At 45.5% G+C, this 20,433-nt stretch overlaps 1 protein-coding gene across 1 annotated transcript in view; it reads right to left on the reverse strand.

Moving 5' to 3' along the window:
- Window positions 1-206: 206 nt before the first annotated feature.
- Window positions 207-20,433, reverse strand: part of lars2 (leucyl-tRNA synthetase 2, mitochondrial) — a 75,885-nt gene continuing 55,658 nt past the window's right edge. Inside the window, exons 15-20 of the mRNA XM_083662577.1 lie at window positions 15,555-15,737; window positions 12,652-12,821; window positions 10,248-10,325; window positions 9,987-10,098; window positions 6,207-6,334; window positions 207-479 (exon numbers count right to left, since the gene is read on the reverse strand). Coding sequence (XP_083518703.1) covers window positions 300-479; window positions 6,207-6,334; window positions 9,987-10,098; window positions 10,248-10,325; window positions 12,652-12,821; window positions 15,555-15,737 — 851 coding nt within the window. The 3' untranslated portion in view covers window positions 207-299. The remainder of the gene's footprint in view (window positions 480-6,206; window positions 6,335-9,986; window positions 10,099-10,247; window positions 10,326-12,651; window positions 12,822-15,554; window positions 15,738-20,433) is intronic.

Here is a 20,433-nt window from a genome sequence, read left to right on the forward strand (position 1 = left end):
TCAAGCAGTGTTTTGGGTCTGATTGGATTTGACTTTTAACACGGAGGATTAGCTCAGAGAGACAGATGCTGTGTCTCATTTGACAAAGGCTATTGTTGTCCATAGAAAGGAGAAACTCCATCCTCCTTTCAAATACTTCCAAATCCAAACATGAAAATATAAATAAAATGCATATTTTATTAGATTTACATTTCACCGATGACATTTGATACAAATGGACTTTCTTTCACCCAATCTTAATTATTCATAACATAAAACAACAGTTTATTTACAGAAGCCGTGGAGGATCGGGGCAGACGTCACTCGTCGACGAGGACGTTGACGAGGTCCGTCCTGGGGGAGAGGATGAACTTCTTGATGCGTCGGTCGCCCAGAAGCTCCCGTCCGAGCGGGCTCTCCAGAACCAGCTGCCGGACCCGCCCGGCGTCCCGGGACATCTCCCGGGGCACCGTCACAGTCCCGCACACCCTGTTGTTGATCTGAGGAATCCAATCAAGAGATGGAGGAGAGATGAGAAAAGTTACACATCTCATCAAACAAAACATGCCTGTTGTTCTCTTGTTTTACTGCATCTATATGCCCTGTTTTTGCACTGTTATACTGTTATTTGCACTATGTTGTAACGGAGTCTACAGCACAAGAATTTCACACGTGATACTTGTACTACGGAGTGACAGGACGCAATGCGACACAAACACTCGTCAAATGTTTCCGAAACTGGGGGACAATTTGGGGACAAGTGTGCTCGGGAACGGTACCGGGGTGCCAGTGTGAAAGCACCCTAACTGAAACTAAACTGGGGGATGAGGAACTAATGAAAAATACAACACTATAATAACTCTGGTGTGTGTGTGTGTGGGGGGGGGGGGGGGGGGACTAGGGCTGGGTTAAAAAAATCGATATATCGATATTGAATCGATATTCATGTGAAGGAACAAGTATTGATACATAAATCCCAGTATTGATATTTTACTTTTTTTTTTATTAAACATAGGCTATAATATTATAGGCTGTGTGTGGTAGTTAAAACATACCGTAATTTCCGCACTATAAGGCGCACCTGAGTATAAGCCGCAGCAGCAAAATTGCCTGTTTGTTACATATATAAGCCGCACCGGACTATAAGCTGCGGGTGTTTTGATGTTTAATTACCATATGTAAGGGTTCGTGCACAGAGGGGATTGTCGGGAAAGAGATGGCTGTTTGAGGAAGCTCCCATTTATTAACATTTCAACAAAACAACATAACACCACCTGTGTTTTTTTTTACAGTGCACACAGTGTCCGCGGTGTGGTGAAAAGAGGGCAAGAGAGGAAATTAAAACAGAAGTGGATTTATAGTTAGAAAGAGTGCTAAAGAAGAGAGAATTCCGTTTTTTATTTTTTTATTTTAGTTACTCACAGTACTATTGACCAGTCCAACTCAAAAGATATTCGGCAGTTTCACTTTGAGCTCTCGTTCCGCCGTTGTCCATCAATGGTTATGACGAGTCTCGCTGGGTACAGTACGCCAAAGCGATATCCATTGACTTTAACCTTTTCGATGATGCTGTTGTATGTTGCGCGTTTCTGTTGCACCAACGCGGAGAGGTCCTGCCGGACGAAAAAGCGCGTACCCTCCCAGGTGAGGGGCTTCTTCCCCGCAGCCTGGAGGATGAGTTGACGGTCGGGCCAGCGGAGTAGGCGGATGAAGATGGCCCTCGGTGGCAGGCCGGGGTCTGGACGTGGTCGAGGCGCCCGGTGTGCCCTGTCCACCTCTGGTGGTTTCTCGCCTTCCTTCAGGTCCAGGATGTAACACAGGATTTTGCCAAGGAAAGCGTCCATGTCACCAATCTCAGCTCCCTCTTTTACATTGATCAGGCGAATGTTATTTCTTTTACTCCTGCTGATTAAGTCATCAACCTGCGTGTGCAGGGTTTCGATTTGTTTTTGCATTTTATCCATTTTCGGACTCACTGTGTTGTTTTTGTCCTCCAGTGCGCTGATGCGCTTTTCCGCATTAGAAACTCTGTTCACGGTTGCCTTATTTTCTTTAGTGAGTGAGTGGATGGACTTCTGCACGTTTTCAAACTTGTTTTCAAGCTGCTCAAACCTCTGAGCGATGTCGGACTTAATCGATAGTGTTTCACGGAGTAAAAGTTTAGCCCAAGCCGGTGTATCTCCAGCCTCCAGCAGGTGAGTCATTTCCTCATTCATGGCGGTGATTGCTTCGTCTTTTTCTTTCTGCTTACTGGTTTTCAGTCTTGTGCTTCTTCCAGCAGACATTCGCCCCACTCTTTAAAGTTATTCAGTTGGTTCTGGTCACCTTATTCATTTTAGATCAGATCACTAAAACATATTGTTTGGTCTGGTGTAGCAGCTGTCTAGCTGAGCGCCATGTTCACCGTGCGATCACGTGATGCCGGTTGATTTCCGCCAAATGATGTGCAGATGAAGCTGTGTAACCTGTAAAATCCATAGATTTTGGAGGTCCCCGAGTGGCCGTTTGCTGAAAAAATCCATAGATAAGCCGCACCGTTATATAAGCCGCAGGGCCGAAAAATGGGGAAAAAGTCGCGGCTTATAGTGCGGAAATTACGGTAGTTTCAAGTTGACGTTTATTCATGTTTGTAGTTGAAACAAAAACATAAATACTGTAGGCTACATGTGCATTGTGCATGCACCATGAGCCAGATGTACAGACCTCAAATCTGTTTGCGCTATAATGTTTGTGAAGTGGAAATGTTCATGAGCTGTATTTAATTTGATTTAATTTGATTTACAAAGCATTTATACTTTATGAAACACTGTTTGTATAGTGGAAATCTAAATTTGTTTGGCTTCTCACAGAAGACTGTAAAGAAAGAGACAGAAGATTGTAAAGAAAGATAAGATGTTGAATGACTATGTTGGTCATGTTTAAATAAAAAATAATTACATGATGTAACTGCTTGCTTTATGGTCAATTCTTAATGTAAATATTAATATTTTTAATACTGCACCAGGTTAGAGGGTTCCTTGTACAATTTACAGCATTAGCTCTTTGAGAATCTCTTCCATTATCAAAGCAAAACTGGTATTGTAACTAAAATATCGATATCGAATCGCATCGGAAATCGTATCGACTTGGGACCTTGTGTATCGGAATCGTATCGGGAAGTCAGTGGCGATACCCAGCCCTAGTGGGGACAGGACTCAGGTCTCATAGGATTAAACAGTATTTGAGGACAGATAAACGAACAACATGGATATTCCACACAGGCAGAATTCAATAGGTCTACTGGGTGGAGTATCCCATTCACTAGAATAGTGAGTAAGAGCTGTGTGGGGGTGGGCACACACACACACACACTCCCGGGTCCTTTTCGTTTGCGTGTGTCAAAGTACAGAGGCAGTTTGGTGACAGACAGGTGCTGTGGAGTCAGCTGACTCTGTTATCTGTCATCATCAACCTTCATACTCTTTCAAAACATGACATTCGAGGCTCTCTCAGGGGGGAAAGACCTGCAGGAGAAAGCAGTTTCAGCTCCAAGCTTTGTTTTGAACTGAGTCAACGTTTGGAATTTGCACCAGCATGTAGGGGCACCATGAAGACTGCCGCTCGCGTGTGTGTGAGGTGCACGCACACACAGACACCACACCCACAACCCACACACACACTTTCGTCCTCGATGACGACACACTCCCAAACTGGCGTTTTCACTGTTTGTGTGAATGAGCACCAGTGATGGGCAAGTTACTTTCAAAATGTAATATACTACATATTACTAGTTACTTTTGTTTGAAAGTAATAAGTTACTTTACAATATTACTTTCTGTGTAGAGTAACTCGTTACTTATTACACTACTTTTGCATTACTTATTCTTTTCCTTTGTTATTGTCATCTGTAGTGTTTTTTTGTTGTTGCATAAAAACAGTTTGATTAGGAAATGATTGTATCTTTATTTAAATATGTGCTTTGATTTAAAAAAAGTAACTCAATTTGTAACTTGAGTTACTTGACAAAGTAACTGGTATAATATTACTGAAATCCTATAAGTTATAAGTTATATTACTGGGTTACTTCTAAAAGTAATATATTACATGTAATATGTTACTTTTGTAATGAGTTACCCCCAACACTGATGGGAGAGAAGGGGAGCAAAAATGAGAGCAAGAGAGTGACAGTGAGTCAGGAATAACATGGCTGCTCTGTTCCTGGCCTTTCATTATTTACCACTTGTCTGTTTAGCCTGAAGCCAACCACTTGACATGCAAACGCACAAGGACACGCGCACACACACACACACACACACACACACACACACACACACACACACACACACACACACACACACACACACACACGTTAATCATAGGCTCTTTTTGAAAATGACAGAGTATGAATGTAATCATGGAGCTAGAGGAGTTTGAGTGAAAGAAAGGAGCGTGAGTGAAAACATGTGCGTACGTCGCCTCGCTACCGTCTCTGTCATTCTAAATACAGTAGCAAAGGATCAAAGACAGAAAGCCTGGATGAACAGGTGTGAAGATGAGACCAAAGACGGCGTGCGTGAGACGAGGCAGGGCTTCGGTCATTTATTCACTTCTTTTTTCTTTTTTTTATATATATATTTTATTTTCAATTTGAACAATATAGAGACACTGCATGAAATAGGCCACGCCCATCATGGGGGAAAGGCTCCGTTCATTTCCACACACCAGCGTAATTTTCCTTGAATTAAACATAGCTAAAAGCTGTTGTGTGGTGGGGCTGCACAGACAACAAATGTAAAAAATCGCCAGTTCAAGTTTTTTTGTACTCCTGAGCAAAACAAGGAAGCCGTTGAGAATTGGCGATAAGAAAAATGTGGATCTAGCTGTCAAGGAAGTAAGTTGGAGTGTTCATCTTCTGAATATACGATCTTTTTCTGCAACACGCAACCATGCACGTGACATAGGAGAACGCCAGGATTGGAGGGGGGCTTTCTGTTTTCCCCCGTCTTGGGCGTGGCTTCTGAATGATGACGCGTTACGCAGTGTCTCTATACAAACAAAACAAACGAACAAGCTCAGACAGAGAAGAGAAAAGAAAGAAAAACAAAAACATAATATTTTTTACTGTCACTTTGAGGGAAACTCACCTTGCAGCAGAAAGTAAAAAAAACACCAACATAAACACATCTATCGTCTTTCTATCTGATCTGTGTGTGTGTGTGCTGTGCCAAGTATTTATTCATACTTCTGCACATTAGAATGTACACAGCTGCTTTGTCAGGGAATACAAAAAATACAATAAATTCAGAACGAGGAATTATTCACAGTTCGGCAAACATACGAAGATTTTAAGCAGTGCCCAATTCGGCCTCCCTCTTTTTGAAGCCTATGCGGAAATTGCATTCTTTCAAATGGCCAGTGGGGGGGGCGCAGTTTGTGTAGCACTCCCCAGGAACATGCATTCAACTCTATGGGAAACGAGCCAACTTCTCTCTCGGACTATGTCTTAAATAAACACTTTCCAAATTAGCTTATGGTCTGAAAAATCAATTTCACGTCTTTTTCATGCTCTCACGCGCTCCGTTTTCTAAATTATAGCCTCATTTCGAGGAAAATTGACGACAAACATTGGATAGTAAGAACAGTAACACTTCCGACCGGTAGAGGCAGCAATGTGCCACAAGGCATCAGGTAGCAAGTAATAGTTAAGCAAATTATCAGAAAATAGCGTTACTTTACGATATTTTAATAATGTTAGTAGACGCACGATTCAAAATACGTGCTACAGCATGCGCCGGGACGCGTCATCAGTGATGTTAGCTGGGGTCGTGAGGTGTTTCGGGTCTGTTCAACATCATACACCCTCGCCCAGTAGACCCAGCCGAGGCTGATTAAGGCCCCGACCCGCGTCCCAGAAGCAGCCGCTCACGGATCAGCCTTCCTATACTCTGTCTGCAACGTTGCCCGCGGAAGGGTTGATCACGCCCAATAGAGTTTAGTGCTACACCGCAGTATTGAAAGACCCTTCGGTGCATGGAGGGTCTAAGGCCCTGTGGGTGACTCCAGGCCGGGCTCCTCCTTCATCTCAAATTTAAGCATATTCAAATTGAGCATATATTCAAATTTAAGCATATCCCTAACGTTGAAAACATGGCGATTAAAATCAAGCATTTTCCAAGAATTTGTACGAACCCTGTGCATGTGTGTGTGTGCGTGCGTGTGTGTGTGTGTGTGCGTGTGTGTGATCCTACCCGTACAGACAGCTCCAAAAAGTCGGGGACCTGCAGGTACTCTGGGTCCACACAGGGCCAAGGCTGCTGCAGCACGTCTCCTCCTCTCTCCAGCAGGGGGCTGAGGGGATTTCTCACCTGGCAAAGACCTGCAGGAAAAACACAGAGAACAACGCCCGTGGCGCCCCGTTACCATGGCACTGAGGAGATTTCCACCACATTGTAAAAGGTCAAGTCAAAACCAGGTCTAATTTGCTCTCCCGTGCGGCTTCCAAGGTGCTAAGGAAAGATTTTGTGTCAATTAAACAAGAGTCCTCCGGCCAAGGAGCAGGGTGGTTCGGCCCAGTCAACCCACTGGGAATGACTTTCCTTCTGCTTGTTTTTCCATGTTGCTGACAAAACAAACAAAGAGGCAATTTACACCTGGCGCTAACATGCGTTTTCTGTGATCAGATTGCAATCAGATTGTGTTTTATCACTTGAAATGCCAGGTGTAAACACCCCCAAAACGCTTTGAAGAAGGATTGCAATCTGATCGGCCAAACCACCTCCGGAGGTGGTCAGGGATGCATTGTGTCCACATTGAACACAAGTGTAAATGCAATGTGTCCTCTCAATCTGGATACAGCAACTTTATGCGGATTGAGAGGACAACCATTTCTGCAATCTGATTGCAATCAGATTGCAGAAAATGCATGTTAACGCCAGGTGTAAATGGAATCAGGCTGAAGTGATCAAACACAATCTGATTGCAATCTGATGGCAGAAACCACATGTTAACGCCAGGTGTAAATGGCCTCAATGACCGCATGTATGACTAATGTGGTCATGGTTACTTACATACACTTTCTGTCATAGAACATCTAAGAGCAAAAAGCTTCTCAGGATGGGGGACCCTAGGTCAAAATCGAAGGGGGGTTGGTGGTGTGATTTGTGTCCGTTTAGGGGTCCTCGACGTGGAAAAAGTTTTGACAACCACTGCGGTAAACAACAACCTGCTTGAACAAGCAAGCGTACGCAGCGGAGGGGAAGGATGTAGTCTCTTAAAACAGACTGTCTCATCTACATCCGGCGAATGCAGCTATACACAGTCTGTACGTTACACGCCCAGAACATGCACAAAGAAGTTGGAATGTTCGACAAAATCCGACCAATCACGACACGTGTGTCCACGGGAAAAAAATTCTGATTGGACTAATGAGCGGAAGACCCGCCTTAAAAAAATTCTGATTGGACTAATGAGCGGAAGACCCGCCTTTCTGCTTCCCATTCCGGTTGGTGCATGATTCTCCCCCACGAAGTACAGACGGTATGGCGGAAGCATTTGAAAATTGCGGAAGCCAACTCGTCTGTTCTAAGAGACTAGGAAGGATGTGAAGTTCCTATATCCTGTGCTGTGCTGTGCTGTGCTGTGCTGTGCTGTGCTGTGCTGTGCTGTGCTGTGCGTGTGTTACACCAGGGGTTCCCAACCTTTTTTGTACCTTTTTTTCCCTCTATCCTGTAGATAGAGGGAAAAAAAAGTCACGGACCGGTTGTCAATTTTAATAATATATATATATATTTTTTTTTAATAAACATAGGCTATAATATTATAGACTGTGTGGTAGTTGAAACATAGTTTCAAGTTGACGTTTATTTATGTTTGTAGTTTGTAAAAAAAGTTAAAAAAAAAATCGATATATATATATATTTTTTGGACCGGTACCAAATGCGTTGCGGCCCGGTACCGGTCGGTCCGCGGCCCGGTGGTTGGGGACCACTGTGGTACACAACGAGTGAGAGTGAAAAATACTAAGTACACTGTGGTTGACTGCAGCACGGATCGCATGTCACAGGACTCTATTATGTCCTGTTCATGGATTTGCCCTTTGAACCCACAAAGACACATTTGCATGACTGTACTTGTGAGGGCCTTCATTGACTGCTAACATGCCTTCTCTAACACCTGACCTTAAGCCCCTCCTCCACTACATATGCCTAATTGCCTAGCCTCAACCCTCACTCTAAACCAGGGGTCAGCAACCTCTGGCACGTGAAGGGTTAACCACTAGCATAGAGACAGTCCGCATGTCTGGGAACGCCCACAAAATGTTAACCGGCTGGCGCGCGAGTGGGGTAAAACCCGCCCATATATCTCAATGGGCTGACTCACCAAAAGACGGTGCTGCGGCTCTAAACTACAGGTTTGGGGGTTCTAGAGCAGAACACAAGACGTCTGCTCAGATGTGCGTTTACTGCGGTGGTTAACTCCCTGATCGTGTCTGCCTGGGCTGGGCTATCAGCTAAATTCTAACTTTGCTGAATGGATAGAAGGGGGGTTTTTACCCCACCCTGACCACGCCCCCAGCCAGGTTGAGCCAGCTAACCAGTATCTATTGTGGGCGTGCCTAGAGCCTGTATGGGCGTTCCCAGACATGCGGACTGTCTCGATGACGCCCGAATACAAATGAGGCTTAACAGTGAAGAGCGTTTGGCAGAACACGTGTGACATCCTGCACTAAAGCAGCCATTCCAGGATTTATCATACGATTAGAAAAGAGTAGCTTTCCTCCTCCTCTGTCCTCCCACACGCTCTTGACTAAGCTGTGTGTGTGTGTGTGCGTGTGTGTGCGTGTGTGTGCGTGCGTGCGTGTGTGTGTGTGCGCGTGTGCGTGCGTGCGTGTGCGTGCGTGCGTGTGCGTGTGCGTGTGCGTGTGCGTGTGCGTGTGCGTGTGCGCGTGTGTGTGTGCGTGTGCGTGTGCGTGTGTGTGTGTGCGTGTGTGTGTGTGCGTGTGTGTGTGTGCGTGTGCATGCGTGTGTGTGTGTGTGCGTGTGTGCGCGTGTGTGTGTGCGTGCGTGTGTGTACAATGTATTATCTGGGTGTAATAGAGCTCAACAAGCACGTGACCTTTCGTGACGTTTCCAGCACCGGAGGTAAGTTCCCCCATACATCCTTCTATGAGAAGTTTTAAGGCTGGAACCAAGCAGACCCGTGACCTACTGAATCGTGAGTGACCATAAAACATTTGGTTTGAGCAAAAACAAAAAATACCGGGGGGGCGGGAGGAATCGAAAATTAGATTTTTAAAAAAAAATTCCCCCCACGTTGTTATTTTTGTTTGCTTAAGCCGAATGTCCCCCCCCCCCCCATTTTTATCCCCCATTAGTGCTAATTTATAGTTATCCTGGTTGCTACTCCACCCTCTGCCGATCTGGGGAGAGCCGAAAACTGGCTCCATGCTTCCTCCGAGACATGGGCAGTTAGCCAGCCGCTTCTTTTCACCTGACAGGGGAAGCTTCACCGGTAGGACATAGCACGTGGGAGGTTCACGCTATTCCAACCAGTTCCCCTCCCTCTGAACAGGCGCCCTTAACGACCAGAGGAGGAACCACATTAGCAACCAGGATATTGCATGTTTTTGGTGAAGGGGTTCCTATATGAAGGAAACCCCCGGGAGGCACGGGGAGAACATGCAAACTCCACACAGAAAGGCCCTTTTGACGACCCCACCCGGGTGGTGGGCACTCGAGGACATGCGGACGGGCACGCATTCCTTCAGCGTTCACAGCGTCCCAGGTGGGAATCGAACCCAGGACCTTCGAGCTGTGAGGCGACAGCGCTTACCACTTCTATAAGAAGTTTTAAGACTGGAACCATGTTTTATGGTCACTCACGATTCAGTAGGTCGGGTCGGCTTGGCTCCAGCCTTAAAACTCCTTATAGAAGGATCTTTGGAAATCTCTGTGGAAAAAAGGAATGGGGCCGGAAAGGTCACGAAAGGTCAACGTGGCCTGTTGACCTCTATTTGAAGGACAACCAACCTGCCCAAAGTTCAGAGGCCAAGTGGGGCGCCATGGGTGCCGCCATCACAACCAGCGCAGCCAGAGCTTCCTCAAACTCCACACTGTGGTGCACCACCCTGACTGTAGCACTCTGCACGCGCACGCACACACACACACACACACACACACACACACACACACACACACAGTTTAAAAATCTGATTTTCGGCACAGAAAATAAGGATTTAGTAAGGATAATCTTTCTGTGTTTATCTCCAGTCACCACAGTGTCACACTCACTGTCAGTGTGTTGGTCAGGCCCATGAGACGAGAAATGGCCGCATTGAACAGGAAGTCCTCCGTGAAGTGACCTGTGACCTGGAAACACAACCAAAAAAAAACAATCAGCTGAGACCGTCAGTTAACACAACAACAGTGCCTTTAAACCAGTGCTGACCCGCGGGCCAAGTTTGGCTCTGTTTGTTTTGGCCCGCCACGATTTTTTATCCAGAATGCAAGTTATCAGATATCTGCACTGATTGCAAAGGGTGGACGAGCTTTTTCATGTGGTGACTTTGTGAAACAGTGTCTGAATGTGGCTGCGGATACTGTGTTCACTCCTGAGATTGCATCCCTGCAAATTGTCATGGCAAATTGTTTACAAAAGATGGACAATAAAGCTGATTTTCAAAGTACCTTGAGGATTTTTCAAGTTGTGAATTAAGTCAAATTTCTCTCTTGATTACAAAGGTGGAAAATACAACTGTTTTTAACTGGGTGTTTACTGATTAAATGTTTAAGCTCCCCACAAATGCAGATGTTTTTTTTAACCAATTGCAAATTATTACAATTACCAAACAGATAAAAAGTAGATAATTATATTGAAATGTTATTTTAGATTTAGAATGTTAATTTTCTATAAAACACAATGCATTTTAATGTAATTCCACAACGTTTATTTTTGGCCCTCGGCCCTCCACCCAGATTGAGTTTTGGCCCTTCATGGGAAAGAATTTGGGCACCCCTGCTTTAAACTCTATTTCGGTCGGCTTTTGCATCGGCTAGCCTGCGCGGGACAAACTGACGCTTCCTAATGGGAAGTCTGTGGCAGCATGGAATATTTCACATATAACATAATATTTCTGCCTCGGAAGAGTTATGGGAAAACAACGACCAGTCCCAGAAGAAAAGGCCTCCTCCCTGTTATCATCTTAGCATGTGATCATTCCACCGCTGAGCCTTCTGGGAAGAGCCCGTTTGGGAGGAGGGGCCCTCGGGAGGGAGGGTCGATGGCCGAGGCTTTTCCGTCGGGCAGATCAAAGGACGGCCCCGGCTTTGGGGGGGCTTAGGCAGCCTGAGGTCCTTTAAAAAGCCCCCGGCCCTGAGGGAGGAGAGAGAATCAAAACCTGGTGGCGAAAGGAGGCTATTTATACAGTGTGAGAGGAGAGTGAGTGGATTTAAAATCAATTTCCATCGCCGCCTTCTCTCACTCTGGACTCTTGGGGTTTCAGGTTTCGATGGGATGCTCAGCACTGATCTCCATCGCTGCAGGACTGACTGTGTAATGCGTGGCATCTTGCCTTAACTGAGGTCTTGAAAGGGGGGGTACGGTGGTGCAGTGGTAAGCGCCGTCGCCTCACAGCTCGAAGGTCCTGGGTTCGATTCCCACCTGGGACGCTGTGAACGCTGAAGGAATGCGTGCCGGTCCGCATGTCCTCGAGTGCCCACCGCCCGGGTGGGGTCGTCAAAAAGGGCCTTTCTGTGTGGAGTTTGCATGTTCTCCCCGTGCCTCCCGGGGGTTTCCTTCATATAGGAACCCCCTTCACCAAAAACATGCAATATCCTGGTTGTTAATGTGGTTCCTCCTCTGGTCGTTCGGGGCGCCTGTTCAGAGGGAGGGGAACTCGTTGGAATAGCGTGAACCTCCCACGTGCTATGTCCTACCGGTGAAGCTTCCCATAACGTGACGCCACTTACTGTGCTTACTGTACAGCAGTCGGCGCCACACAGCGTTAGAATCCTCAATAGGTGGACAAGGCTGTTCAAAAAGCTCTCCTACCCGTATCCCACCTCCGATTGCAGATCTGAAGATATGATCGCCAGCCTAGTGAAGCCAGTAAGTTCGCCGGGGCGGTTAAATGATACTGCTGCGTGAAACAACCGTTTAGAAGCAGTCTTTGCACAGCCTGTGCCGTATTGAGGACAGGAGAAGTGCCGACAGGAACCTTGGGAGTTAGAGTATTTCATGACATGTTTTGCTTCCCAGGTGCGCTGGATTTGCGTTGATCACTGACAGCCGCATGTGTTGTTTGCTCGCCGTGTGCAAGCGGTGCACCATGATAGTGAGATCAAACACACCCTGCTGTAAATTCAGTGCAGGCTGTGCAAAGACTGCTTCTAAACGGTTGTTTCACGCAGCAGTATCATTTAACCACCCCGGCGAACTCACTGGCTTCACTAGGCTGGCGATCATATCTTCGGATCTGCAATCGGAGGTGGGATACGGGTAGGAGAGCTTTTTGAACAGCCTTGTCCACCTATTGAGGATTCTAACGCTGTGTGGTGCCGACTGCTGTACAGTAAGTAGAGTAAGTGGCGTCACGTTATGGGGCTAACATCAGCCATGAATTTAGGAGTACAGTACCCCACCACTAGACACTATAATGTTAAAAGCATAGACACACTGTGGCTGTAATGCTTCTACCTGTTCAACAGCGTAGTTCTTGTTCTTCCAGATCCTGTGGGTCTCTGTCTGCTCTTTCTTCTTCAGCAGGGAGGGTTCCGGGGCGTCTCCATGCTGCCGCGCGCCCCTCAATTTGGTCACCAGCTGCCACAGGCGAGACTGCCAGCGCAGAACCCCAGGAAGAGCGTCCGCTAAGGAGGGCCAACACAAAAACATGTGAGGACTGAGTAACCTTTGCAAATGAGATATTGAACATTTGAAACACCTTCTCTTAGAAGCTGATTGCTGGCATAAAAGTAGAACATACTATGGAATATAAATTACACTATTAGCATACCGATGATCATAATGCTGACAATCTATCTATCTATCTATCTATCTATCTATAGAAGGGCTGGGACTTTAATGCGTTAATAAATTAATTAATTACAGAAAAAATAACGCGTTAAAAAAATTAACGCATTTTAATCACACTTTATTTTTGCACTAGAGAGACCACGGAACGTTTCTCAGTGGACGGATTCCAGGCGTACCAATCATACCGATGCACAACGTGCATTGAGTGACATCAGACAACAAAGCCCCACATGTGGGAAGTGCGCTGTAACGACAAACATTTGCATATCCGCACGTCAAGCCTCCGTTATCACCTCAATGCTAAACATGCTGCAGCTAGCGTGGAAGCTAGTCAGAGCTACATGTTACGTTAACTTAGCCGCTGATCATGCTAACGTTAGTCCTAATACGAGCAAGCAGAGTCGCTAACCCACACTCGACCAGATGACGTGGTTCTTCAGAGTCAAGATGAGTAAGTTCACGTCTGATAAGTGCAAATACAGCAATATGTATTGTCTGTTCTTAACTGAGCAATCCCCTCAGAAAAACACGTCCCCATCAGAACTCTCCCATACCATACCTTACTAGACTCCTGATCCTCCTCCATACCCGAGTTCTATTTTAGTTAAGCCCTTTTCCCACATGCGCTTTGTACCGCAAAATGACCGGAACGTGGTCTAATGCCTGCCTGTGAGAAAAGCGCCGTGCCGGTATAAGCGCAACCCCGTCATCGCCGACATTTCACCAGTTTCGAGCCAGTCAGAAGAGCGGTATGCTCTTAAGGGGACGCAAGTGGAAACGGGTCCAGTCATTTTCCGCGACAGCGGTCCTTCAATCATGGGCGAGGAGTAGCCTACACACGTTGCTTAATGTTCCAGCGGGCATAATCTAATCATTCGCGCACATTAAAGCAAACTGGCGAAATGATCTTGTGATAGCCTAATAAGAGCAGTATGTCAGCTTGCTGATTTCCGAAAGCAACCCCGGACACATCAAACGAAGCCAGTCTGTAAAAAGTGCTTCAACGCGACGCAGGTGAACGGATAAACATCGAACCAGCAACTATTTCTCTCAGACACGGATCCCAACTTCTTCAAAGTGCATCATCTAATCATTCGCGCACATCAAAGCAAACTACTTCCACATTTCGCTTTGTGCATTTGCTTTCTCTACATACATACAAGCGTTGAGCAGCTTGCAAGCCTTTCTCGCTGTGTCTGTCCGTGGCTGCTGCTCTCGAGCAGAGAGGGGAGGGGGTAAATCGGCTGTGTTTATTACGCTGGCGGCTTGACGCTGCTCTTAAGTCAAACGAGTGTGATTTATTGTGTGACAACTGACAAGCGAACTTATTTCGAGTTTTGCCGACCCCCCAAATAAGCTCCCCCCTCCCCCCGCCCCCCCAACATACAGGAAAATTCGCTGATAGATTCCCACATGCGCGAGCCGAAGTGTGAAGGGAAATGTCCGATATTGACTTACAGGTAATTTTCCGGTACGCATGTGGGAAAACGGCTTTAGTGAAGCTACTATGATGTCTGCATTTTAACCTGTGCCGATTGTGCTCATGTTTGCTTTTTAACCTGTAAATTGGTCATTAATTCAGTCTACTGACTGCTATGTGCCAAATAAAGTACTACTACTACTACTACTACTACTACCTATTCACTGATTCACTCATATACCAAAATCCATTTGAATTGAAAAATGTTGCTTACGGTATATAGATATGTCATTAAAATGCGATTAATTTAGATTAATTAATTACAAAGCCTCTAATTAATTCGATTAATTGTATTTAATCGAGTCCCACCACTAACACACATTACACAGCTTTTTTTTTTTTTTTTTTTTTTCAATTATGCTATTACAGATACAGGCTTCATGAACAACATTCAGAGAGCCTAGCATTGATCTGCAGCTACTCATACATATATGTGAGACTGATTAAGTATGATGAATAGAAGTCCTTGAGTTTTAGGGTCTGGTGCTGAGGAGGTGCTTGTTCAGTCTCTTCTTGAAGGCATCAACACTGCTTGATGTAATGTCTCCAACAACCGTGGGGGGAAGGCTGTTCCATGTTGCTATGGCAGAGTGGAGAAAGCTCCTGTCCAGGCATTTGGTGTTTGCCCTGGGCAGTGACAGGGCATGATGGTTGGGTGGGAGCCTCCGGGTGGTTCGACCTGGGACATGAGCGGGGGGGTAGCAGCGCTTTCAGGTCTGCCGGGCACTTGGTAGTGTGCGTTTTGAAAAGAACAGTTGTTGCAGCAACTGTTCTGCGATGGCTCAACTTGGTGATGGCAAAATCCTTATGGGCAGAGTCCTCATCCACACCTATGATTTTAATTGCCTTTTTCTGGATATTATCCAGCTGCCTGAGAGTTGTTTGTGAGGCATTCATCCAGGCAAGGCAGGAGCTATGCCGTTTTCCGTGTGATCGGGCTGCCTAGTTTCTCAAAAAGCATATATAGTGTTTTGAAATCTTCACTCATACACTGGGAATACCAAAAAACTTGAGCACTAATCGACCTATCGGCATCACATCATTATAGTCTTTGTCTGGTGGTTTCATGTCTGGTGGTTCGACTCACTCTTAGCGTTCCACAGGACGTCCTGTTCGGGCGGGGCGGCGTACAGGATGTAGAGTCGGACGGTGTCGATGCCGTACTGCTGCACCACCTGCTGGGGGTCCAGCCCGTTGTGTTTGGACTTACTCATCTTCTCCCAGGTCACCTCCAGACCACCACCTCCGCCCAGCAGAGCCGGCTCCTCACCTGAGCAGGTCAAAGGTGAAGGTTCACGGGTCACGAGGAAACACAGAACATTTTAAATCACACACATTATTACACGGTACAAATTCACAAAGGCTTCATTCACATAAGGGTTCAGAACCTGGACCGTCGTAACTTCGCTAATTGCGGAGCCATTCACGGTGAACAATCAGTCAGCAGAGAAGAAATCATTTCCATTTTTCATCCAATTAAATGAATCTAGTTTGTCTGCTTGTCATTTTAGAATTGCATGGATGACCACATCTAACAATGTTCCCTTTTATTAAAAAGAAATCTATATAAATGCAGTTCATAAGTACATTTTAAACTACTTTTTGTCTTTACTTGATGTTATTTCGAATCCCACATAGGTTACGCCAAACCCCACATAGGTTACGCTAAAACCACCACCGCAAAGCGTGTACCTGTATTTGGCCAGTCGACAGGAAAGTATCGCGGGACTTCACGAGACTTGGTGACAGAGATCACGTTTGAGGTAATTTGATCCCTGTGCGACTTCAAGAAACAGCCTGGGAGGAAATAACACTCTGCTGGATGTTGACGGATCAGATTATGGCGATATTTGGCGAAAAAGGGAAGACAAATAGCTATTTAGATGCAGGAAATACAGGCTCACACTTGGCCCCAAATCAACTCCACTTTACGACTGACTTGGACGTTATTGATCTCAAAACAACGCTAGGACGCCCAGATACGCCGCGGGGATCGCCGGGTGAGTGGACAAATCATAATTAATGGCAGGAGATGGATCCAGGTTAAAAAAAAACGAAATTCTCCTTTAAAACGGAATATGGCTGTCATTAGGCATTGATTAATTGAATGCTATTGCTAACTGTTACTTTGAACATCCATTTGCAATGATTCTGGCTGGATATTAACTATTGTAAATGTGTCACAATGAATGCAATGTGTGCACAATGTGTAAATACATTTAATATTAATTGTTTAGGCCTAATTATTTGTAAAGTCACAACACATTAGAGATGTGTGTAGTTCTTCATAGATTTAGCCTCTTCATTTTGCTCTCAAATGCACCAGGTTGACGAATTTTACTTTAAAATGTACAAAATCTTCCGGGGGAGAATCCCCCCGGACCCCCCTTGAAGGTCCAAGGCCCATCCCATATTTAGCCAGCTACTTTTCCTATCTGGCTGGCTACTCAGAAATGTGGGGCACCCCGATATACCTTATAGGGCTATATTCAGATTAAGTTGTTCTACTCTCATATTTTGTCTTGTATATCGGCCACGGAAGCTTATAGTTTATCCGCCGTTATAACACTGCCGGTGCCGCGTGAGAAATCTGCCTCAAAAGTGTAGTTTACCCACGTTTGTTTTACCACTACAGCATTGGGGGGGGGGGGGACCCCATTCTTTGGGGTTGCGTAGCTTGGCCCCCCCAAGCTAGGGGCAGGCCCCCTCTGTAATTTGGGTCTGGAGCCGGGCCTGCTTCTACTTAAGTAAAACATCTGCAAAGTAACAGTACTTCTACTTGAGTAGTACTACTACACCACTGGCTCTTAGTTTATTTTACCATTGGCAAAGTATGCATTTTGAAAAATGCTATACAAATAAGGTTTCTTCCTTTTCTTATTCTTCCCCTTCTCCTATGAGCAAGAGGTTGTGTGCGCTGTACTGTACATATTCAGGTTTCTTCAGTGATGTTAAAAATAAACCAGATCATACATTTCCAGTAAAAGCAGGAAGAGGAGGGTCTATGTTCTGCATTGAGTAATATACACACACATATACACACAGACACACACACACACAAAGGATACTGTATGTACAGTATATTAGGCAGAGCTACCTCACGAGGATGTAACATTAAGCCTATAGTCCATGGGCCAAGGCTGAAATTTTGACATATCGGTACCACCTGAGGTGACCGCACGATTTTGTTATTTTTGTCTTCCTACATGTCTCTAGTTTATATTTTGGTATGATAACCCTTCCGATTTGGTAGCTTAAGGATAGTTATCACTCTGTAAACAAACCTACCCCCAAAAATGACAAAACCCTGATTTCATCATATCTCCTGAACCACACATGATAACGCAGAAAATGTGATGTCTACCCCTATGTTTTCATGGTCAGGGATTACAATGACACCCTATACAACATCATAAACTGTTCACATGAATAGTTAATGCTGGATTCAGTGGTGTTTTGGTGAATTCAGTGGTGTTTTGAGAAGGATACAATGCAATTAGCCCATGGGCCAATGGTGAAATCGGTACCACCTAAGGGGACCGCGCAATTTTTGTATTTTTGTCTTCCTACATGTCTCTAGTTTATATTTTGGTATGATAACCCTGCCAATCTGGTAGCTTATTGATAGTTATCACTCTGTAAAAAACCTTCTCCCATATAAATGACAAAACCCTGATTTCTGTGTATTAGTCCAGATGATATGTGAAAATCATGTTCACTTTTTCATAAAAGCATGAAACTTGGTACGCATATAGTTTGGGGCCCCGTAAATCTTCAGAAATTAAGCCATCCCAAAAATGCCTCGTGGTGGCCATTTTAATTCCGCCATAAGTGAATTATGTAGTTTGCATCATATCTCCTGAACCACACATGATAACACAGAAAAGGTGATGTCTATCCCTATGTTTTCATGGTCAAGGATTACAATGATACCATATAGAACATCATAAACTGTTAAAGTAACTAATCAATGGTGAATTTAATGACGTGAGAAGGAAATCACAGTTTCTGATAACTGATGCTATAACCACAATTCCATGACCACTCTCTGGCTAACATTTTTTGATGAGTAATTTGGGTTAGGGTTACTTCTATGGGCCTTTTGTTAAAATAGCCCCCAGGCCCCTCCCAAACATCCTGCGACTTTCTGCCAGACGGCCAAATCCAAGATGGCCACTGGTACAATCTTGAAAAATTTACTTTTGAACCAGAGCACCTAGAATAATGTATGAAGACACTTTTCGGTGTAAATCAACCACAAAGAATCTGATTCTGACATCAGTTTAACATTCTGACATCATTTTGACCCAGAATTCCAAGATGGCTGCCATCCAGTAGCATGAAAACTTAACTTTTGAATGGCAACATATACGTATGTGGTGTTTGGGGTTTACCATTTTTAGAGTAAGGACGGAGATTAACAATGGTGAATTATAGCTATTTTAATTGCAAATCCATGCCTACCAAACATGGTTTAGTAATGACAATTATTGTGTTTTGAGGGTAATTTTATAATTATGTTAGTCTCGCTGGCCAGCCTCCCCTCCCTACCGGGAGAGGAGTCTGGCGCCACAGAAACAGGCAACTGGGATAAGCCCTCCCCTGCTCTACACCTGCTCCCCATTGGAGCGACTGTTTCAGTGGCTGCCGGATGTCTGCTCCCGGCTTATTACAAACTCTGTCATTGGCTCCGACCACATCAATCAGAGCAGCTTCCGCTCCCTCCTCCCTGTGTGTCGCTGTAAATAGTGCCCTGCCGCCTCAGTGAAAACAACAACGCTAACTAGCTAGCAAGCTAACGGCAGAAACCTACACGCTAGCTCGTTGCTACATGCTGAAAAGGGCAAGTTGGATTGTTGGAAACTATTTTCCAAGGGCACTGCCGCTAAGCGCCGCCCATCGCAATCCCACTATGGAGACCTGCGTGGGAGGGGAGGCTGGCCAGCGAGACTATGGGATAGGTGAAGGTGAATAGCCTATGTCCATTGTCCAACAAGTTTTCTCAATTAATTTCCCTCTTTGCGATGTGATAAAAGTTTCTCAGTGAGTTATAGTTGATTGCCTCACTGAATTATCTGCTAATATCCAATTTTAGCAGCAGAATTTGATGTCCTGGCATCGCACGTCCGTGTGTAATGGAATTTTACTCTGCGCTGCGCAGTATAGAGATTATAGTGCGCTCAAGCGCAGCGGAGTATTTAGCGCATAAGAGGTGCTTTTCTTTAGCGCGTAAGAGGAGCTGCCCCGTATTCTGCGCAGAAACGCCTGATTGTGGCACGCCTATGTCCAGTAAAACTATAACAGGCATGCGCTTGTGCACGCCCCCAATTTGCATTGCGTGCGGCGTACCACTTTTGCGAAGATAGGGCCCCCGGGACTTGCAAGAATCTGGTCAATTTCTCCTCTCCTGCAGCATGGGCTGATTTTAAGTCTGCAATGAGTTCATCAGAGGCAGGCAGACTGTAGGGTGTGGAGGGTTGGGGAGGCCAGGTCAAACGGGAAGGAGTTGAACTCATGCATGCAGGCATGGCTCAAAATGGATGTGAAAAGGTGCAAACACACCAGACACTGAAGTGACGAAGCATCTGGAAGCGCAGCCAGTTTCATTTTGGCGCACTTGTTAGCACATTAGACCGTTCAGTCAGACCAGCCGTGATGCGGCCGGCTCGCCCCATGCAGAGATTGTTTCGCCGTCTGATCTATTTTTGTGTGAGACCCGCGAGTGATTGTGTGAAGCCAGATAGGAAGTCAGTACAAGTTGTCACCGGCGCGGAGCAAAGCAGTGCGTCTGGTGTGAATGGCCAGGGTCCTACTTGAGCTGAATTTACACACAGCGGCACTTTGCGTCTGCACCATCACAATTATCTTCCACCCTCCTCCCTGCATGCATGCTCCAACCCGCTCTGACTGACTGGTGGCGACCATTTATGGATTTCGTTTCCACTGTGTTGTGTCGAATCTGTCTA

The sequence above is a fragment of the Poromitra crassiceps genome (genome assembly GCF_964638095.1).
Source record: "Poromitra crassiceps genome assembly, chromosome: 29".
Classification (NCBI taxonomy): Eukaryota; Metazoa; Chordata; class Actinopteri; order Beryciformes; family Melamphaidae; genus Poromitra; species Poromitra crassiceps.